Raw genomic sequence first — 23739 nt, 5'->3', positions numbered from 1 at the left:
GAGATGTGAGTGAGCCAGGGGAAAGTAGGCCATTATCTTCCCTAGGTTTGGGGGCAGAATTACTCTTTCATTATCTTCTGAATGTTCTCCCCATTTTTCTTCCTCTGTCCTGCTTTGCTATTGACACCTTCCTCCTAATCCTCCTTCCCCCTAATCAGTCCATCACTAGGCTTCAGAGGAGGCAGAGAGAGGTTCTTGACACAGAAACATCCCTTTGTGGGGCAATTATTTAAAGCATTTTGAATTTCCAGAATGTAAGATGGGCCCATCCCCAAATATAAGTTTAAAAATACATTCCAGAGGAAAATATAATTTTCCTTTTTTTAATTCCTGGAATCCTTATACCTCTTCACTAACATGAAGAATTGAAGATTGTCTGGCTATATCTATGTCCAATGTGTTTTTCTTTATGAATAAATAGTACGTTGTTTACCTGTCATCACTAAGACATTGTCTTTTAGTAGATTTTTAAGTACTGGAAATGGTTTAAGACTGAGTGCAACCAGCTGGTGAATATGGAGTTTGACCATAGCTTCATTAAGTAATTAAATTCATTTGAAAAACAGTTCTACCTTCCATATTAAACTAACGTCCTATGTACTCTCTGGAGTGTATACAAAGGGGAGGATGGGTCAGTGGATAAAAGAAAAATATAGCATTCCTGCCACCTAGGAGCTTACAGTGTGAGAAAACATAGATACTAGAGGCTCTAAAAGTGTGATCCCTGGACCAGAAGCAACAGCATCACCGGGGAACTTATAAGAAATGCAGAAGCTCCAGCCCCATCCTAGACTTACTGAATCAGAAACTTGGGTGGAACCCAGTGATTTGTGCTTTAACAAGCATAATTCTGATGCATCCTAAGGTTTAAGACAATATAGTATAATATTGACAATAAGTTTTCATAAGCAGGCTGAGGATGTAGAGATCACTAAATAGTTAGCGGGACGTTTAGGGAAAGAGTCACAGATGAAGCATGATTTTCACCTGGAAGGAAGGCATTCTGTATAAAAGGACCAAAATTAGTAAGCAGAGAGCTGACAAGACATGTGACATCTTTGTGATATACAATTTACCACCAACTAGCCACTGTATTAGGTGCTTGACACACACCATCATGGTTAATCCTCACAACAACCCCAAAAATAGTATTTCTATTTACATGAGGAGGTTGAGGCTCAAGAATTTACACAGAGCAATTTGCCTGAAAGCTGTGAGAGTTTAAAAAAGTAATGGGAGATATAGTGTTAAAAATTTGTGAGGAAGAGAATGTAAAGGACTTTGAATTCCAGCCCTTGGAGTTTGAACTCTATCTTATCCTAGTAGAGAATAATAGACAAACTATTTCTGTGAAGGAAGAGTGAAATAATGAACTTGATGTCTTAGGAAAATTAATAGGTTTGAGATGCAAGAACCTGGGGGCTTGAATAGAACCTGTAGAAGGTGTTTTCAATTATCCAGATTTGAGGTAGTTATATGTTGAACTAAGAGAATAGGCATGAGAATAAAAAGGAAGGGACAGATTCAAGAAACTCTGGGAAGAAAGTAACTATGATCACATGACCAAGAGGAGAATGGGAGAGGATTTGAAGTTATGATGATTGGGAGAAATGGAAAGTCTCAGAAACTGACAAATTTAGCAGAATGAACTGAGATGATTTTTACTGTTTTTAGTCGGGGGAGATTTTGTTTTGTTTTGTTTTTTAGGTTATAGAGAGAGGTAAAGAGCTCAGCTTTTAGATTTGATGAGTTTGAGATGAGTAGAATATCAAAGTAGAACCATTCATCAGGAAGTCAAAAATAGGGACTATAGCTCACAGTTCATGGAGACATAGACTTGGGGACTGTCAGTAAAGAGGTGATAGTAGATGCCATGGGAGTAGCTAAAATATCCAATAGAGAATATGTGCCAGGAAAAGAATAGAAGGTTGAGAACAGAATTCTGTGGAATATCTAAAACATCCTCCTTTCTGAGACAGAAAAAAAAGAAAGAGCCTGATGGTCAGAGAAGGAACATCCAAAGGAATAAAGACAGAATGAGGACAGGGTGGTATCATGGAAATCAGATCAGGGAGAAGGGCACAAAATGGTAATTAAAGTCTCTCACCTATGGAGACCTAGGGAGAATAGAGCATGGCAACTATTTGGTGTTGAGGACATCATCAGTGATCTTCAAGGATACAATTTCAACAGGGGGGTGGTGATGGTGATGGTGGTGAGGGAGAGAAGTAGAAACAAGGCGACAGGGTTTAAGGATATTGTGGCTTATCAGTATGTAGGACCCTCAAGTGTTAGGTCATGAGTTTGGGGGAGTTTGATTATAAAGAAAAGAAGATCACATGGGAAATCGTTAGCGGGAAGTCTGGAATTTGGTGAAGACAACCATGTATGTGTGAAATGGGACAGAGAGGAAAGGGCTGAAAACTGAAGAGGCAGAGATGGAAGAGCAAAAGGAAGGAACAAATTGTAAAAGAAGTCAAAGGAAAATGAGTTGTTTGCTTAGTACAGAAGAGAAGGAGTCGGAATCTCTTCCTCAGCCCAAGAAAAAGGAACAAGTTTGTGAGACTGGTGAAGGATATATCAGATGAAAATGTGAATACGGGAGGAAACCTAAGCAAGAAAGCCTTGCTCTTCTCAGGAGGTGGAAGTGAGGCCACTGTGTAGAGAGAAAGTGAACAAGCAGGAGACATAGACAAAGAATTGCTTCCACTATTTCTTCAAGTGGCACTTGCCCATGAGGCGTTTCCTGAGGCACAGGGAGGGATGTGCAGTAGTGAAATGCATCTCATCTGATGTTGTGATGTCATACGTCTGGCTCCCCTACGAGACTTCTTTCCAGCATGTTTTTAAATGCAGAAAACCACAAAGGATAATATAACAAGTGCATTTGTGCCATCACCAACAATTGACAATTGCTAATTTGTCTTTTTTTTTTAAATAAACACTGTAAAATAATTGAAGGAGACATTGTCCTTACCCTCATCCCTGTTGCATTCCTTTCTTTCCCTTCCCAGAAGCAAACACTATCATGAATTTGATGCATATCCTCTCATCCTCATCATATCATCCTAACCATGTATCTATTTATCTATATCCATGAATAATATATAGTATTGTTTACTGTATAACTTTAAACATTTGCACTAATTATTCCATATTATATTTGCCAATTCTGCAATTTGCCTTTTTCTTATTAGCATGTTTTGAAGTCCATCCGTGTTGAGATGTACAGATTTAGTTCATTTCCCTTAATCGTTCTTCTTACTCATCTTTGCGTCCTCCATTCCTAGGGTAGCACATGCAACATAGGCACCCACATAGTGCGTGTTAATTATTAGTGATTAAATTATCATGAAAAATATAATAATAGAAATGGATACTTCACACAGTGATTTATAGTTATGAAACACTTTTACATAGAATCTCTTTTCACCTTTATCTGTGTATTTCCTTCGCCAGGCTGATGCTGTTTAAGGATAGTGATTATGCCTTATGCCTATGCATTCTATTCCTAATGTCCATTTCAACGTTTGGCACAGAATAACTCCTTAGTAAATATTGGTTGAATGAATGAATGACTCTCTGCTATAAGTATTATTTTACTATGGTTCTGACGACTTAAGTGTTTTTCTAAGACCATGTGGTTGGAATCAGGACTAATAATCGGGTTTTCTGACATTAAATCCAGTGCTCTTTTCATTACACCATTGAAAGAGCTATTGTAAGGACTATATAAGAGAATCAATAGGAGAGGAATAATTATAATGAATTACTGCCCTGATGTTACCAATAAATAGACTCCATGTACCTGTGTAATTGGAGAAAATTAATAACCATAACCGGATCTAGAGCTTGAAATTTATCATAATCATTAACTTGGAATATTTTGCCACACGGTCCTTAAACGAGGTTCATATTGTAAAGGAGATATGTGAATTATGAGGGTGTATAGGATTGCAAGAGTGAGGAATGAGCAGGAAGCCATTTCACTCCAATAGAACTGCTCTTGCTAAGGTCACTGGTAACCTTCTAAGTGCCTTTGACAACATACACCACTCCTCTCCTTGCTTCAGTGACACCTTCCCTCCTGGTTCTCCCTACCTCACCTTCACGTCCATCTCCTAAGAAACCCTTTTCTAAAACAGTGACAGTTGAGTGGAGATCTAAGGAACGTATAAGCGTTCTGAGGAAAAGGTCTCAGGAACTGCCACGTACACCCACCTGTACTGCTCTCCCTCTAGGACTGATTAACATTGAGCAATACTTTTTACCTTTCACTTGCCAGTTTGGGGGTCTTACCCCACTTTGCTCACTCAGAGACAGGTCTCCATTGCCCCTTGCCTTCCTGGAACATCTCCTGGGTCCCAGCAGCTGGAAAAGTCAAGATCATTGCACAACACCAGCTCTGGAAAGCAGCATGTCCTAACTCCCTCGATGGGCCAGTCAGAGCAAGTGATATGATTAAGTAGCCTGCACAAGGAAAAGGTCTTTTAAGGAACTTATTTGAAATATAAGCATTGGTGCTCACTTCTTAGTCATTTTTGTGTATCCTTTACAATTTGTTACATCATATTTAGTTGTACATACATTTAATTGTAGCAGTTTAATAAATGCTTGTTGAGTGGTACTGCTACTCTTTTGTGTTGGATTGAGGCAGGGCACAGGTTCCCTACCATGCTTCTTGCTCAAGGTGCACTGTCATAGTTTTTCTGAGATGCTCCCAGGAAGTTTTTGGATAGACCTCCATCATTCCCTATAGCATGCTACAAACTCTGGTATCGACAAGCTCTAGCGCTGCTCCAGGATCATCCTTGGATGTTTCTTCTTTCCTACATCATAATTTGGAAACCATAGTTTTAGACCTAAAAATCAGAACAAGTAGTCAGACAAAGAATTTTTGTCTTGCATCCAGGTATTAGAGACAGTATGGGGGATGTAATTTTGTTGCAAAAATATTGGCATTTCTTGCACATTTTATTGAATTTGAGGGAGAACAGGATAAAGTGTTTGTAATCAGTACAGTCTTGAATCCTTGTGGTAGTCAGAAGTATCCTTAGTGCTTCTGTACTCTCTCAAGACAGATGGGGAAGTTAAGCTCTATCAGTGGCCTTGGCATAAATAAATAAGTGAGGACACTTGCATTAACTACAAGAAAATGAATTGTCCATGAGACATAGCTAACCAAGCAGCAGCTATGGGGCATGGATGGCTCCTTGGAAAGAGTCTTGGTTCATTATTTTGTTTCCTCTGGGTAGCTCTAGTACCAAGGCTATACAAATTCGTGGAACATACCAGAATGTTTAGTGGATAAATGACATTTAAATTAGAACAAGGAAGGTGGAAAAATCAAAAGAAATGGGCTACAATAGGGTAACTAATGAGCTAATATGGAAAATATATCTTAATATGTTAAGATATAAAATATATCTTGAAAATATATCTTGATTTTTAATGTGGAAGATAGTGACTCCACACTGAAGGGACTTGGGGAAGGAACAAGACGGCCTCATCTCTGAGGAAGGAGTTGATGAAAGGTTGTAGCCTTTAACATCTGATGATGAAAAGAGATCCCCTTTCTTTGGGGTGAGTCTCTGATTCAGTTTTACATTTGTGGAGCAATTAGCAGGACTTCTCTTGGCTTTGCTTGGTCTCCTCCATTAAAAAGAATGCCTCTGATGTGTAACATTTGTTTGAAAACCCAAAGAAGCTTGTTTCCTTTTGAGGTTTGCCTTACTTTTTATGTTCTGAAGTTCATTTTGGACCTCAGATTTTGCTCCAAGCAATAAAACTGGTTGGATTGTACTAACATAATGGAGCCGTAATTTTAGCCAACTGTTGGGGGTAGGGAGATAGTTAAGGTGTGTAGTGGTTTCTGTGGTTTCTCTGTGGAGTGGAATTCCCTGCAAAGCTTTTCCATGTGGTGTTTTAATAGCTGTCTTAAAACTCTCTGATGCATGGAGCAAAACCAAATTAGGCTCATGTGCTAGATTGGTGGGATGGGCCAAGGACTCTGAAAAATGAAAGAAAAACAACCAAACAGCCTAAGCTCAGGCGAAACCGTCCAAAGAAGATTCTCGGGACATATCCGAATTCAAAATTACAGAGGCAGTCACCTCTTTTAACCCATTTTTGCAGAATTTTCTAGGGGAAATTAGAATATTTCCCTTGCATATATTAATATTTTACTTTTGCACAGTGCTTTTATAATTTACAAAATGCCCCTTGACATATTTGTTCATTAGATCTCTGCAACAACCTTTGGAAGGTTGCATTATTAGATCTGGTTTTACAAATGACAAAACTAAGTCAGAAAGATAGGCCCAAGGTCATTTAGCTAAGAAACCGCAGAGGCAGAATTTGATACCACTTCAGAGCTCTGTGTCTTTACACCAGAACTTCAATAATTTTAATTAGTGATCACAGTTAATATTTATGAAGTCAAGGAAAACCAGCCAGATAATGTGTGCATGCATAGTAAAGATGTTTCTAGACTGCTGAGTTCTCATCAGTGAATGTAAGACGTTACTGTGTTGTCTAAGAATCAAAGGAATATGCTCTTTCTTTAATTCAAACGCTCAGAGATTCAGAGACGTGGTTCCTTCCAAAGTGCTGAGTGTGGCTGATAAAATGCCACATACTTAGTTGGCATTCTCATGCTAAGCGTGTGTAAAAATTCTCTTTAGTGTGTGGTTTTGGCTGCTAAGTTCAAGGAACATTTATTGAATGCTACTATACGCCAGGCACATGGGCAAAGTGGGAAGTTGTCTAGGTGGAATGATTCTAGAGGAGCCTTTTCCACTGGCACAGCCCCTGCCTAAAAGACCCCATTAGCCCAGCTCCCCTCTGAGTTAGTCCAGAAGTTGCTGGGATTGCTCTTTGAAAATGCAGACATCTTGGAGAGAAAAAATACTTTAAAATGGTCCTAGTCACTAAAGCTGTAGGGTACATTTATTCATCCAATTAGTAAATCAAGTATTAAGGCCCCGACCTGAAGACGAGGGGATGTGGGTAAATTTTATTCTACCCAGAAGAGGGGGATGGTGGATTCTGGAAAGACCTGTAAGGGGCTGAGGGGAGCCAGAATATAGCAGCAGGCCCGGGATCCTGTCTTATCTGGAGAGAGGCATGCAGTGGGGCTCTCTGTCAAAAACCAGCTTCTATCACATTGCTTTCGTTTTTAAGAACTAGCCCCGCCTGACATCTTTGTTTTAGGTCTGCATCCATAAAGTTAACCAGATTAACATTTGCAATTCAAGTACCAAACATCTGATCCGTGTTCTTATTTTTTTAAGCCAAGTAAGCAGGTCCCTGTCACTACTGAAAATTAGTTTGGTGCCACTCTCTTCCCCAGCCCTCTGTGTGGTCATCATCTCCTTACTCAGCCTCTGTACTTCTGTTTGACCAATCGATGTCATTTTCATGGTTGGTGATGGGTTGATTTCCCTGACTGACCTGCACCATGCGCAAAATAACTTAAAGGTCCCTCCTGCCACACTCTCACGTTCTTTTCCATAGCTCTGAAAATTATATACCTTTAGAATTTTAAACATAGTATATTCATGACTTTTGCCCTCTCTTCCAAAGACCTAAAATATTTTACAAATGTGTCAGCTAAGTTTATTGCTATCAATAAGAAAATTATTTACAAACTGACTGTTATCCAAATTAGTATTTGCCTTTTTATGATACAACTGTTGATATTCTGTTTGGTTTTTTTCTGGGGTTACCCATAAGCTCTCCACACTTGAAACAGCATGTATGGAATAAGTTTGTTCTAATGACTAACAAGAGCAGAACCCCACCTCCACCCTGCCCCGCAAATAGCATCCATGATGATGGCTATGATTATTCCTAAGTGCTGTACTCAAAAGGGCTTTCTATAGGTTTACTCATTCAGTCTTCACAACAATCCCAAGAGGCAGGTACTGTAATTATCCTCATTTATACATGAGGCACAGAGAAGTTAAGTAATTTGTCCAAAGACACACAGCTGGTGCCTTGAGATTTGAATTCAGGCAGTCTGTCTCCTGAGCCCAGGCTCTTAATCACTACGCCACAATGACCTGTGCTTCTCCAATGGGCCACCACAATATGTGGGAGCCTCATCACCTGTGGGTGAGGGGTGAGGGGTGCTCAGGGACCACCCATGACAATGGCCCCAGTGCTCAGATCCTGAGTGGGGAAGTAAACCCTGAGATGGTCAGGAGGAAAAGAGATCCTTCGAGTGGGTTGGCCCTGCTCCTTGCACAATGGCTGGCCCCTCTGTCCTTACCTTGTTGCCTGCTTTTCCTAGAGCCCATTTTGAAGGATGGTGCTTAAGATTGGGTCATACCTGATACAGCATCAGCAGACACTTAATTATCAATTCACACAGCACACTGCTACACAATGTATATTGGGGGTGGGGAGTGCAATAGATGGAGAGAATCTGCTTTGACCTCAATATTTTCTCAGAGACAGCCTTGGCCTTGTCAATCAAAATTATCTCTAAGTCAGTCTTAGACACACAGGCCTCCCTGGGATGGGGGCCATAATGTGCTGGTAAATGTTTAATAGCCTCTTCTCCAGGAGGAAAGCTCTGATGTGTAGCATTGACCATTGGCATAGTTTAAATACTCCCACCATGGCAAATTTCAAGTTATCAATGCAACCTCGCTGAACAGAGTTGGGAAGAGCCATGGGGAGTCAGATCTAGCACATTCCTGGATGGAGGTCAGAAGATCAGGGTGGAGCAGCAGTGGTGTTGCTGCAGGAGGCAGGTGTCAGGTTCAGATTCTGGACCTTTCTCAGATTCTAGACCTAGACTCATTTTATGTGCTGCTTCGCTCTGTCTCCTTCTCTCCTCACCCCTAATCTTCTACCACAAAATCAAGCTTATAACAATTTCAAAGGCACCTTGAAAGAGAATGTGATCATAGAATTTGCAGCTTATAGGCAGTAGGTAGAAGGGAAGAAGGAGCAGACCATCAAGGGCCCTATTGATGGGAGAAGGGAGAAAGGGAGGAAGGAGATGGGAGGTATGGTTTTATAGTCAAGGCATATGTGTATGTGAGTCTTTGGCCTTTTCTCTACTCTCTGGAAGAGCTGCCTCCTGACCCTAGCATTCCGTTGCTTGTCTGAGTCACTCCCAGGAAGTGTGTCTTAGCAGAGGAACCGCTGTGGGGCCTAACTCCCCACACCCTTGTTACTGCCTTCTGGTGTGAACCATGTTAGATCAGGTACAGTCTGTTTTCCTTCTAAAGGACTCCAGGGATATGGACTGCTCAGTTTCCTGACGTTCTAGCACTTTCTGATCTCCAGAGTCACAATCCTCAGTCCAGGCATATTCTCTGTTGTTTTAATTTTAAATTAAAAATTAATTTTTTAAAAAATTTTTAAAAGCAATTTTTTTAAATTTTAAAAATATTGATCAATAGATATTTACATATAGAGCCCTGCTCTATTTTCCCTGATGGGCACCATGAGGTGCAAAAGCATATAAAACAATTTTTCTGACCTAGAGAGCTTTACAATCTGGTTGAGAAAATGTGACAGCCACGTGACCCAATTCCTAAATAAGGAGTGCTTACAGCAGCATGATGGTAATGCTGTTATGTCGAACTATAGTCATCGTAATAAATGGTGAGGAATCTATAGTTAGAGAGGAGTCTGTAATAAGAACTTGTTTAGTAAAGATAGTTGAAGGAGTTAGATAACTGTGTATCCTGGTCATTTGTATTGTTCTTGTTTATTGTATAACAACGTGTACCCATTTTTTTAACCTGTATTTCCAACTTATTTTACAGTTAGAATCCATTTTTAACAAATACGATTATAGCAGCCAGTTCTATGTAATAAAAATATTTCTTCTGCTGGCCAACAGCCCATACTAACACTCCTTTGCTGATGGAGATCCAAGACTCCTTCTGAAGAAAAAAATCGGTATGAGAAAGACATTCACAAATCCCTGTTCATTTGGCAGTAAATCTACTTAACAAAAAGGTTATCCTTTCAGCAGAGTATTGACATAAAGTACAGGTTTGCGTATCTGCACAGTGTTAAATAAATCTTAACAAAACTTGACTTTTTCAAAGTTGCATTGATTTTATTGGGGCTTTTATACATCTTCTCCAAATAAAGGTGCTGACCACTGTTGGTTCGTAGAGCTCGCCAGGCTCTGGTCACTTCTGGGTGGTGGACTGAGGGACCCTCATCCCAGGTCTTTCAGGGCAAAGGCAGCAGAAGAGAGCGTGCACTCCCTGCCATTGCTTTCCGCCTACCAGCTGAATATTTGTGCTAATGCAAGGAAGCAGCCTCATTCCCATCATCCAAAAACTACTTTTTACTTGTTTTTGAAAGAGTTTTTGTAATTATATTAGAGTATAGGAATGTCTAAGTAAAACTTGGAGAATTTACAATATATGAAAGAAAAATAGTTATAAATCTACCATGTGTCTCTGGGACAGTAGGCTTATGTGAGACAGCCAGGTTCTCTGCACTTACCAAGACTTTCTTGCTGTAGGAGACGAGCAGTATGTAAGTGTTTGGGTTAAGACGCCCTCCTGCCAGGCTTCAAATTAGGTAAGGCTGGTAAAGTAAATAAAAGGTAATGGATTGTGTCCATACATGACTTCACTCCATCCTTTGAATACCTTTATCAATAGCTACTAGAGGGCAAGAGTCAGCAATAACCATGTAGGGGCGTACATGCCTCCAGGCAACAGAAAGCAGACTGTACTTCTGTACTTCCTAAGGTGTTTGAGGTGTGCCCGACTAAAACCCTCTTCCTTCCCCTTTGGAGACATCCAATGTAGTTTTTCTCACATGATTAACGTTTCCTTTCTCTAGGCTTATGCTCCTAATTACACCCTGAGTCCTGGAACTGTCTTAAACAGATTCATCCACAGGCAGGAGAGCTGCAGGACTCAGGGCGCGATGACTCAGGTTGGGCACGTTTCTCCCCTCTGGTCAACGTTTCTTTCCTCTGTTCTCCATTTCTCTTCCTGCCCTGTGAACTCAAATTGAAGGACTTTGTTAAACTGTGTGTTGGGGTGGGACATGGGTGGAGGGGTGGTTTTAATTGTATTTTACCAAATTTAATTTGGGTCCCATTTATTTCCAAAATAATTTCCTATTTCTAAAACAGCTGCCAGTTAGTAGAGATTCTGAATCTACAGTTATCCTGAAATAATAAGAGAAGGATTCAGAAATTATATTTTCAGAGCATCGTGTAGTTAACAATTCTTCCTAAATTAGACACGGGAAATGACTTGCTCGCCGGCGTTCGAATGTTGTGCGTTTCCTAGCAGCTTGCTGCCCCCTAGTGCAGCGTGCCAGTGAGTGCAGCCTCCTTCGCGCGCAGTCTTGGTTTGCATTACTGTCTGATCAGTCCATTTTATGCTTACCTGGATTCTGGCAAGGTGATTAGACACTAATCTATGACTCTGACAAAGTCCTCCTTGGGTCCTATTTTGCCAAATAGATCCAATTTTTGGAGCAGGAGTTTGGTGGGCCACAGAGTGCAGATGGGAAACTGGGCCTCAGCTGGACTCTTCAGACCCCTTCCAAGGGAGAGACATGGTCTAACCCCCAATGGACCTGTAGAGAGCTCTGAACCTGAACCACAAATCTGGACCACTCCAGCCCAGGCAAACTGTCACAGGTGCTCGCGGGGAGCCCGGCGGTTTCAGTGAAGTGCCATGAATCGAAGGAACAGATCTCGTGTTACTAGAGCAAAGTAAGGAGACCCCTCTGAGCTTTTGTAAAACTATCATTGATGAAAAGGTTATCTTAGTTGTTTTAAGGATTTAATACGAAACTCATCTCTGAAGGCTCTATACACTTTAACATGTGATAGAAATCTTCATATATTCCATTTACTGTGGCCAAGGTAGCCATTAAGTGCAATTTAAAGATTATGGAAAGACATTCTGACCACAAATACTTGCCTTCAAAACTGTTCTGAAATGATCACAAAATCGTAAGCCATGTATGTGGTCTCCAAGAAGTTCTGCCAAAATGGCCTTGAGCAGGTTGTTTAACTTCATTGGGCCTCTGTTTTTCCATCTATAAAGTATTAGTGCGCCTATTTAAAGGGATTACTTAGGGATTCAATGAGATAACATATGCCTGGCACATGGCAGATTTCAATAATTGTTAGTTCCTTCCTTTTCCCTTCTTTTTTGCTGGTCTGAAATAGTCAGCACCTGCCTTTGACACCAGATACTAATGGGTAGACGGTGGACTACAATGCCCTCTTTCTGAATTGTCCCCGATAGAACTGAGAGGCAGCCCTTTCTTGTCATCATTAGCTTTCAAATATTGGAAAGGAAATTTGCAGTAGAGAGTGGGATAAGTAGGAAGAGGTGGTCATTAAAATCTTCAATGTTGGAAAGTGTAACTGACAGAAACTTAAAGGTAGTGCCTGTTCAGGGACCATGTGTACTTTATTGTGAGAATGAAAGAGACTTTCCTCCTTTACTGACTGTTACAGTTACAGCTTCGATTGAGGGAGCAGAGCAGACAAGAGAAAAGAAAGTCATTCAATGCAGGAAAGGTCATTTTGAGATAATGGAATTTTTTTCAAAAGAATACATTATAGATATCGTACCTACTTTTCAGAATCAGAATATTTAAAAAACAGATGCTCAGTCTTCCTATGGTGACTTAGTAAACAAAAAAAGGTTTTAAACTCAACATAACAGAAGGAAACATGCAGAGCCACATTGATGCATGCATGCTCATGTATACACACACATAGACACACTTTGTAGGTAAAACATATATTTTTATGCTTTTATGTGTAGTTTGTGTTTTGGTGATAGCATTGAAAATTGGGTGGGTTTTGTTAGGTAGTCAGCAGGTGTCCATGGAGAGAAGTAAGAAAAATGTAAGGATAATCACTATTCGATGGTAAGGAAAAATTTACACTAAGGTCTTTCTCCTACCTATATCCTAGTTCTGTCATTACCCTGACTATGAACGGCACAGAAACCAGAGAGAACCATATAAAATTATGCACTTCATTAAATTTGTGTAAAATCTTTTCAGATCTTCTTAGACATTGTTTTCGAATTCACCAAGGAGGAGTTTTACTCTGTTGGAATCAAATCTCTAGAGTGGAGCAAGAGGAAGGCTGAGATATTGCCCTGTCCAACCCCTTTATTTTATAAATGGAGAAGCTAAGGCTTAGTGAGGTCACATGGCTAAAGTGCCCTCCCTTATTATTACCTCTTTTCCCTCGTGTCTTTATCACGTTTGCTTGGTCCATTTCCCCAGAAAAGCGTTAGTGTTCAGAAGCACTAGACCTGGTTTGTGTGTGTTTGGCTCTTCTCTCAGCACCACATAGTGGTAATTCAGTAAATTCCATTCTTAATCTCCCCCAGAGAATTATTTCTTCCTAAAAAAAATCTATGATTATGATAGAGAGAAAGGGATTACTAAATAAAAATATTGCCTTTTGTAACATTTCTTTAAATTATTTGATGTAAAATTTCATGTCCAAGTGCAATATTTTAGCCCATTTCTTGAGAGTGGAAAGAACCCATGTGACTTAGCAATGAGATTCTTGTATTACATTAGGAGGAAAAGATGTGTTCTTGTTCTGTGCTTTACAAAAACCTCAGGGATTGAGTTTTTACTTCATATAAAAGCCCATTTGGCAATGCATTCAATATTACCCAACATTCAACAAATATTTATTGGGCTCCTACTGCATTGTTAGCACTATTTAGAGTCTTAGGATGTATCAAAGAGCAAAACAAAGATTCCTGCTTTTGAGACTATATCTTAATATATATTTATAACATATGAATGAACCATTACTTCCCAACACCAAATTATCCTTGGACAGCATTCTGATGAAAGTATGTCATTTTTTTAAAAATCGTCTTCCTTAAAATAAAAGGCCTAGTTTTCTCAAGAAAATTGCTTTTTAATCGTTGCACGAAATTTGGCACAATACTGCCGCCTTGCGGCTACTTGAATCAGGAACCCACACACAATGCAAGGTCAGCTCTGTCTTCAGGTAAGGTTCACGGGAAAGTGATCCTGTTTTTCAGTGGAAGCCTTTGACAAAATTACCTCGCCAGGAGTATTTAGAATCTAATTCCTTCTGGTTTCGTAACAGAACGATTGGAAGGGCGTCATCGCTTTTGTAGTTGGAAACCGGATTGAGGATGAGCTTCTCATTGGAGCCCTCACCCTCGCTGTCCAGGCCCCTCAGCGTAGACTCTTCAGTATGGTATCATGGCAAGACATCCTCCAGCAGGTACCTGTCCCTTCCCAACTCTAAGCCCCTTGAAGACTTTTTTCTTAAAGTAATAGAATAAAATAAAATAAATAAAACTATCGTATTCTTGGGCCATTTGGTAAATTTTGGTGGGTTATTTTAAATAAAAAGTTAGCTAGAATATATTTGAATTATTTAGTCTGGAAGAATTATTTCTTGGCCTTGAATCTTGCCTATTCAACATTCATTCATTTAATGAAAATTTCTAAGGTCATACCAAGCTCCATGCTAGGTTCTCTGAGGAATTATTTGAGAAAAGAGTAAATATATTAAATAGTTTATTTAATATATTTAATGTATTTAGGGAAGTTCATAACTAACTAGAAAAATGAAGTCTACAGAGAATCATAGCTGTTGGAGGTCAGGGGCAATGGTAACAGAAAAGTTCTGTCAGATGGCACCTCCTCGTCCCGTCACTGAGAGCTTACCTGAGTTCCGGATCTTCCACCTGATTGATGAATATCTCCTCCTTGCTAAGTTCCCCAACCCAAGTCACCTAGGTATTTGGAAGTTATAGATATCTAAGTGTTCTTTGAGTACACCTTTCTTTTTCATTATAGATGAATTTAATTTTCTTACAGATCAATGGAACAAATGCGCTTCCTGGAACTGCATCTAAAAAGGGAAAGAAACCTCTAGGCGGTAGCGCTCCCTTATATTCTGAGGTAGGTGAATGTATTTATTGAAGAGATTTTTGTAATTTTCAGAAAATAAGAATCTAGGTAATAATCTTATAGACACGTCTTAAAAAACTTTAATTCCTTCTTTGAAAGCAAATTCCTGCTCCTCGTTGGAGCTATTTGTTTCTGATTGTGGGCTCTTAAAAACTCTGCTTCCCTTTTAACAAAATTCCTCTCTAGGAATAAAACTGCCCTAGGTTGTCTAACCATCACTGCATCCACCTGAAGAATGTAAATCTTCATGAAATTTCAATGAAAGAAATTTTTGTATACAAAAGTATTGGGTCATAGTTTTTCATGGTAATTATTGAATATGTGATGGTATTAAATGGAGTCATGTTATTAGTGTATTACAAAGTGTTAGTTTCACCAAAGAAACAATGTGAAAATGCCCCCAGAAAGTGTTTCCTGCACGAGACAGAGGCACAGCTGGAATAATTTCCCGTCAGTTTGTGAACTTTGTGCACATGTTGCATCCTACTTTAATCAATGTGAAAAGGACGATAATCTTCAGATTAATGGTCCATTCCATTTCTAGCAGATGCTTAACGCAAAAGCCTGGCTTGGCTGACCAGTGGGTTTGTGCAAAGGACTTAGAACTCATGCTCAGTAAGGGGATTTCCTCTCACTTTGCCTTGTTAATATCTAACTTATGGCTTACACGAAACTATAAAAGTCCAGTGATTAATTAGAATATCGCTTAAAATTTGTCAGGCACTGTTTTATGGCTCTCAAGACTGAAAACATAAAGATTTTTGGATCTTTTTAAGACAAACTGGTTTGCACTTTATTTTGGTGATGACTAATAAAGCTTTTATGTGTCTCAGGTCTTTGATGATTTCTTTAATATTGCCTGAGTACTATTGAACAAGTTTCATTGGATTTATTTATGATTGACAATACTGTGGATTTTATGGCATTAATCCTTACTACACTACTCTCACTATCATGGAAAACTTACTCTGTGCTGTTGGAGTCAAATAATTTACCTTCTACCTTTTGTTATGGTGTTTTGAATGTGTGTGCTCCAGTTGAAACATTATATGACACCTGGATTTAAAATAATCAAAGTTTTCTTCTGAAGTAGCCATAGAAACCCATGTCCATTTCTCAGGTCTGGGATCAATTAGCCCCCGCAAAGGACTCTTTCTTCTTCAAAGATGCTCTGTAAAAATCAGAGATGATAACAGGCCGGTTTTGAAGTCTAATCTGGACAGGCATTTTGACTTGGATGTGGGATAGCACAATGTTACAAATCCAGAGTTCAGTTAGAAAGCCATTCCTCTTCGATATGCGCTGTGACTCTTGGTTGTGTATCCTTCACTCAGGGGAGGTCCTTTTCACATCTGGCTCTACACATTCTTCCAGTGGAGCATTTAGGCAATAAGCCTCCCACACCCGCTCACATACTCTTTTCTGAATGGTTCCAGAAGAAGAGGAAGGCAAGAGGAGCACCACAGAGATTGGACATTTGATGAACTACACATGCGTTAATGTCAGTCACTGTAGCAAAAATGGATAAAGAGCATGAAACAAATCAGGCTCCTGGTCAGAATCAGCCAAGGACAGAATGCACATCTGGAGAAGGGGGTCACATTTCCATTCTCAGTCCCTCCACACTGAGGACCTATTCAGGAACTCTATTACCTGGTACCTCATGCCAAGTGAATTGAAAAGCTATGAGCAATGCCTACTGAGAGCCCTAAAGTAGTTGTTAGTGGTGGCCATGAAAGAGGCCCAGAAGCCAGACTCTTTGGGGAACCTCTGGACTTTCAAGGCATGTGGACCGCCTACTATTGAGTCTGTTTCTGCTTAAAGTCTTGCATGCTCTGTGGCAGCTAGGACACTTGCCGCAGGTGAACTCAGAAACCTCTTTATGTAGTGCCGTATTTTCTTTCTCAAAGGAAACTCTGCAACGGGGAAGAAGAGATAATCTAACAAAATTACTTAAGTTACATGGGAAATTCATAGAGTTCTGTTTCCTTTTAGACCTCTATTTTGGAGGGAGAACTCAAGATAGATATTATAAGCCCATGCACTGACATTTACTTCTATTTGTAGGATACTCTCCTTGGCCCTAAATCAGAGCCTAGTCATTCTTAGTTTAAACACAGTTCTAACCAATTTGGCTTTCTGGTTTCCTAGCCTGCAGTCGATTAGGAGCAGCAAATTAAAGTGAAACTTCACTACAGTGCAGTTCATCCACGAGTAGTAAAATAGTGTCAGAACCACATTACATATTTCCAATAACGACTTGAAATGTCTGGGCTAGCAAACACCACATTCCTAAATGATTTGCTCAAGGTTTCATTTGGATGGCTTGGTGTTGTATACACACAGCCTCACTTTGAAATTGTGTAATTTCCCCTGAAACTTTAGAATTTCATCTAGCCATGGTATTGTATATATGAGAGAGTCTTTATTTATAAACCACAGTTCTTAGAAAACTTGCTTAGATTTGTGCTAATGTAATTCCACAGAGACATAGCTACAGCCCATTTATTCATTCACCTTCTCTTTTTGAAACCATGTTTTGCTCTAGCAGGAACTACTCCAAGGACTCATGTGGGAATAGGAAGAGAATACTCTCCTTTGTGCATGGTCTCAGGAATGTTAGTTATTATTTTATTATATTATTAGTAGTAGTGTTTAATAGTAAGGATGAAGATGATGGTGATCCCATGCACTGGTATTACGTTTAAGCATAATTTCCAGCATGTAATCCTATTTGAAGATGTGGATACATATGAAAATGGATATACAGATATTGCCTGCATTATAGAGTGACCAGTTTTACCAAATACCAAACAATTAACAAGTACGTTCATGTTGGGGGGATGCAAATATTATAAAGAAGCATAAGGGTTAGTTAGGAAAAAAAAGGAAAGGAATATTTCTGACATATAGGTGGTAGGTGTTCAATAAATGTTTGTTAAATGAGTGAATAACACAATGCAGAAGATAGTGAAGTCTATGAGGGACAGCTGAAGTGTTATGGGCCTTCAAAGGAAGATGAGATTACTATTAGCTAGGATGGGTGGGAGGCAGGGTAGGATCCAGAGAAGCTTTGTGGAGAAGGTGGCATTGGGCAGGAAAGGAAAGGGAGGGCTGATAATTTTGATCCTTTCAATATATTATCCCAATTAACCAATATCACAATTCTTTTTTTTCTTAAAGATTGGCACCTGAGCTAACATCTGTTGCCAATATTTTTGGAGTTTTTTTTTTTTTTTTCTGCTTTTTCTCCCCATATCCCCCAGTACATAGTCGTATATTTCAGTTGTGGGTCCTTCTAGTTGTGGCATGTGAGATGCTGCCTCAGCGTGGCTTGATGAGCGGTGCCATGTCCGAGCCCAGGATCCAAACTGGTGAAACCTTGGGCCGCTGAAGCGGAGCACAGGAACTTAACCACTCGGCTATGGAGCCAGCCCCCCATATCACAATTCTAAAAGGAAAGATAAATATCCCCATTTTACGTATACGGAGATGGATGCATAGAGAAGGTAGGAAGTCTAGTAATTGGAAAACTGAAGAACTTGGATTTAACCATAATTAAATACATAGTCTCAAGTTTTTCCAATCTACCACAGACCCAGTAATCTTTCACTGGGCTCTGAGCTGTCTACCCTTGAGTGGGTAAGTCTTGATATTTGAATGTGGGAGAAGGCCTTCTAAGAAAAGGAAGCAGCTGAAGCAAAGGCCTAGGAGTGGAGAAGACAATGAATACGTACTAAATTTGTAGTTACATGGTACAATATATACTAAATAGGAAAGGTAAATCCTGTACATATTTTAATTACAACATTAAAATCCTAAAGATGGAAATCTATTAGAAAACATTTCAAACACTGGAAGAAATCCATGCTTTAAGATTCATGCCTGAACTTAAATTTATTTGCTAAATATGCACAAATATCTGTGTGTGTGTTTTATGGCCCACATAGAGAATCTGACCTGTTCCTTTGCAGGTACACTCAGTCCTGACCAAAACTAAAAAGGAAAATATTAACGGTCATTCAAAGCCAACTGAAATGTTTCCTATGAGAGAGGTCTGTGTGTACCATGCGTGCAAAGATTGTCCTGCTTGTGATTAAATCTGATACACAGTATGTGAGCATTGTAGGAGAGATGTACAAATTTTGGACTTTTTGGCATTGTTGCTTTGATAAATCAGAAAGAAAAAAACTATCAATTAAGCAAGAGTTTGTTCATCTAACTTATCTGAAATCAGAGTCAGCTGTCTCCGAAATTTTAGATTCCATTCCATGATTCTCTTCATTTCATGATGGTTGATGGCTGTCCCTCCCTACCTGGAATGGAGCCTCCACCCACACATGGGCCATGGTTTCTGTGCCCGTCTTTGAATTATTCAGAAAAGACAAATTAGGTCACCACCAAAACGAAAAACCAAAAGCCTGCTGAAATAAAAATCTGCTATAAAGAATAAAGGTTTTTTTATCCTAGTTGGTGACTCACTGATTTCAAAAAGTAGTCGATTCTATACAATAAAGAACTTGGACAATCCTAAAAATCATGTGACACAGTGAAATTTTACAAATAATTATTAATTTTCCTCTTCTATCGGTAAAAAAATAAGACTCTATTTTTTAATTCAAATACTTCTATGGGTTTTTCTATTGCTAGATCGTTCTAAGAGATCATTGAATACGGATTTTACTGATATTAGATTTGAGACTAACGAATTAAATGCGGTTAAAAAAGATATAGGATGCAAATTTTATACCTAAAGATCTAATTAGTTTCACCCCATTTTTAAGACATCTCACTATTGCATTGGGTTAGCATCTTTACATGTAATAGTTCCATTTTTTGGTTCCTATTCCTGTGTGTGTAGACATATTTCTCAGCTCTTTCCCTAATATGTATTCATAATAACTCACAAGTAAGCACACAGACTTAATTATAAGTTGCAACCCTTTTCCAGATTCCTAATATGAAACGCATTTCTTATTCAGTGCCTCAAATTAATAGTCTATTCAGTAGAATTGTAAGCCCTCATTTCTGGGGGTGGCCCTTGTCAAAATGAAAAATGGAAAACTCATGTTTCAGAGATAGGAACAAATAATATGTGAAAACATTTAAGAGGTTTGAAGTTATTAAAATGGCAGATCTACTGGGAACAGAAAGAGCAGTATGTCATGGAAGAAACGAAGGAAAAGGGAGACAGGAAGCATTCTCTGGCCCTTTCAATCCTGCATTTTAAAACAAAACAAAAAAATTCAGGAAGAATTGGAAGGTAGCCAACCTAATGCCGTTATTTCATAGAGCTTAGGGACACGCCAGGAAATTACAGGCCAGTTAGTTTAACTTCACTTGTAGGGAAAGTATTAAAAACTGCTGCAGGAGATCAAGTAAAAGGATACTTGGAAAAGCAGAGCTTGATTAAGGCAAGGCTGGCCAGCGTGGTTTTCGGAAAGGGAAGGTCATGTCTTAGGAACTTGTTGAAATTCTTTGAAGCTATTATGGCCAGTACAGTCTTCAAAGAACACAGCGAGGCCCAGGATCTGTGTATCTTTTCCGTTCCACATCAGTCCTTCAGGGAGCTTGCCGAACATGGCCCACATCAGGGCCTTGGCGCTCTAGGTTTAGAAACCACTATCAAAATAGCAGAAAATAACCTCTGATGGAACATTTTTAAAGCTGGAACCAATTAATACAACCTGATATTTATAAATGTAAAATAATGACTTGGAACAAATTTCAGAAATATTGAGCTGTAACAAAGAAGTACTACGTTGGGACTATAAAAACAGTCGAGGAGATATTGTGCCAAAATCTGGGCTTTGGAGACATTTCTCACCCAAAGAAGGGAAAATCAGGAGAAATCACAGTGCTAGAAAGGTTTATAGAGTAAAGGGCTATGTAGGGTTGCAACCAAATAAATTTTGTCAAGGTGGGAACAAAGCAGTCAGATGTGTTAACAACCCCGAGCCTCCTTGGTTCTGGAGGAGGCCACAGCAGCCCAGCAGAGAAAGTCAAGTCCAGGCTAGTCACTGAAGGGCAGAAGGTCAGGGCTCCACTGCTTTAGGAATGGGCTCCCAGGGCCCAAATATGTTTGCCTCTTAGTTGGGAAACCTGGAGTTGTTTTCAAAGAAAAACACACCTCAACCAAAAGTGTTCAAAAACATCCAGCTCTTTTCCACTCTGGGACCCAGGCAGCTGGCCAAGGGCATGTGGTCCAGGAGGGGGCAGGTACTCACTGGGGAGGAGTAGAATCTGAAGCTCAGGAGCCTGGGATTCAGCAGCAGGTAATGCACACCATGCAAGGACTGGGGTGCTGGCTAGGTTCTTTGGTCAGTGGGAGAACTTCTGGGCAAGCCAGGAAGCCAGACAAGAATTCCAGGACACAGATATCAGTGGAGGAGCAGCCGCAAAAATGGAGCAAGTTTCGGCAAATGAAGAGTGGCCATCACAGCCTTGGTGGGGGTGGATGCAGGAGCCTCTCCAACACTCTATACTCCACGCCCACCGCGATTGGAAGGATGTCAGGGAAGGCATCTGGAAGACTATATCATTCTATTCCTGTATCTAAGACTGTGAATAAGCCGCCTTTATATACAGTAACAATAATAATTACCATTTTTTGACCAGTTTGTTCCAAGTCTTGTATGCTGGGGGCTTTGTATATATTAGCTAACCTAATCTCAACAACTTGCCAGGAGATTCTTAACAAATGGTCAAAGTGGAGCTCACGTAGGCTAAGTAACCTGTTTTACTTAGGTTAAGTAAGACTTGGAAGCCTCTCATCCTTCTACTTGCATCACACAAGAATTGAGGGTAAATAGTTTAGATTTTGCAAGTGGTTGTTGTGGTTTACATTTCTTGAATACAAGGTACTGTTAGCAATTAGAATTAAGCTTTAAACCTCTCAATAGTTCTGTGAAATGTTTATGCCTTTTCCTCCTACTCAGGTGAAAACAATGAAGTTGTATCCACAGGTGATGAAGATGCCAAACAATTTTAGTTGTGTTTTTGAGCCACGTTGATGAGTGGCTTCTGCCCAAATGTTTGGATCAACAGGAATTTTTAATTCTTTCAGTTAAGGTTTATATGGTTCAGGTAGCTGAGTCTTTTCCTTAGTTGGGGGAAGAGGGAGAGATGGGAAACAAGAGGAAAGTCAATATGTCTGAGGTGAAGTTGTGGAGAGAAAGGGATCTGTCTGAAAGCCTAAGCTAATTAGTGAGAGTGAACTTCGTCTCCAGAGTGCCTCCTGCTGGTCTGGTGAGACATACACCTACCTGTTAGATGCGCTGATCCAAACCAGACTGCCTGGCTCACACCCTGATTCTGCTCCTTACTAGCTTTGTAATTGTGGACAAGTCATGTAACTCTGCTGTACTCCAGTTTTCTCTTTGTAAAGTCAGTGTTGATGATAGTCTCCTCCTCATAAAGCTGTGGTGATGATTAAATGAGATAGTAAACATGAAGTACTTAGCATAGTACCTGGCATAGAGTGTGTCCGTTAAAGTTTAGCTATTATAAATAATATTATTATTTTTTAAATTTCTATTTGCAGTCATAGTGAATGTTGGAGTTTTGTACTTTAGGAAGCATGAAAGAACTAGAAACATCTATGAGCAGGGTTTTTTATTTTTAATTTTTTATTATGGCAAAAAACACATAACATAAAGCTCACCATCTTAATTATGTCTAAGTGGACAGCTCAGTAGTGTTAAATGTATTCACATTGTTGTGAAACCAGTCTCTACAACTTTTTTATCTTACAAAACTAAAACTCTATATTCAGTAAACAGTGACTCCCCATTTCCCTCTCCCCCATCCCCGATGACCATCATTCTACCTTCTGTTTCTATGAATTAGATGACTCTAGATACCTCATATTAGTGGAATCATAAAGTATTTGTATTTTTGTGACTGGCTTACTTTACTTAGCATAATGTCTTCAAGGTTCATCCATGTTGTAGCGCATGTCAAAATGCCCTTCCTTTTTCAAGGCTGAATAATATTCACTTGTGTGTATATACCACATTTTGTTTATCCATTCAACCATTGATCTGTCTTGGTGATGTGTAGCTTTGGCTAAATCACCAAGTGATACTCAGTGACTAAGTTTTAGAAAATGCTTCATTTTCATGCATTCCACAAATATTTGAGGGTCTTTTATGTACCAAATCTATGGTTGAGTTTGTCTTGGTGAATTAAACAGGTATAATTCCCTGCAATCCAGAGTTTACATTTCAATAGGGAAGGCAGACAAGCAAAAATCAAACAAGCAAACAAATACATACACTAGTATGAATTGGAATAATTGCTTTAAATCAGAAGGAATTACAGGGGAAACTACTTGAGACTGAGTGTTTGGAGATAAACTGAAAGGAAAAGAGCCAACCTAAAAGAGTAGAGAAAAATATTCAGGCAGAGGGAAGAGCATGTGCAAAGAACCTGAGGCAGGAAAGGAAAGATTTCAGCCTTTTGGAAGAATGAAAAAGGCCTGGAACATAAAGAGAGAGAGTGTGAGAAGAGAGAATGGAGAGATGGGCAGAGGCCAGATCTTCAGGGATTGGCAGGTCCTTGTTAAGAAAGAATTTGCTATTTTGTTTCATAGGAAGTGAGAAGCCATAAAGGGGGGAGAATGACACAATCTGAGTTCTTTTGAAAAATATTTTTCTGCTGCTGAGTGGAGAATAAATTGAGATGGGGCAGGAGGCAAACACGGGAGTGAGGAGACTCGTTAGGAGGCCTTTGGGGTATCCAGGTGGAGAGAGAGCAACAGATTCAGGTCTACAGAGAAGGAGGAGTCAGCAGCAT

The 23739-nt window shown here is 39.6% G+C and overlaps 1 protein-coding gene across 4 annotated transcripts in view; it reads left to right on the top strand.

Annotated features, from left to right (window-relative positions):
* SPAG17 (sperm associated antigen 17) overlaps positions 1 to 23739 on the top strand; it is a 209891-nt gene that overhangs the window by 16226 nt on the left and 169926 nt on the right. For 3 of the 4 annotated variants that reach the window (XM_070487139.1, XM_070487137.1, XM_014847644.3), the window contains exons 2-3: positions 14108 to 14248; positions 14851 to 14934. In XM_070487139.1, coding sequence (XP_070343240.1) covers positions 14108 to 14248; positions 14851 to 14934 — 225 coding nt within the window. The remainder of the gene's footprint in view (positions 1 to 14107; positions 14249 to 14850; positions 14935 to 23739) is intronic. The other variant, XM_070487138.1, reaches the window with a different exon arrangement.

This window comes from Equus asinus, chromosome 16, assembly GCF_041296235.1.
Source record: "Equus asinus isolate D_3611 breed Donkey chromosome 16, EquAss-T2T_v2, whole genome shotgun sequence".
In the NCBI taxonomy this organism is placed as follows: domain Eukaryota; kingdom Metazoa; phylum Chordata; class Mammalia; order Perissodactyla; family Equidae; genus Equus; species Equus asinus.
The sequence above is the reverse complement of the archived record's forward strand: the minus strand, read 5'-3'. Positions and strand labels throughout refer to the sequence as shown.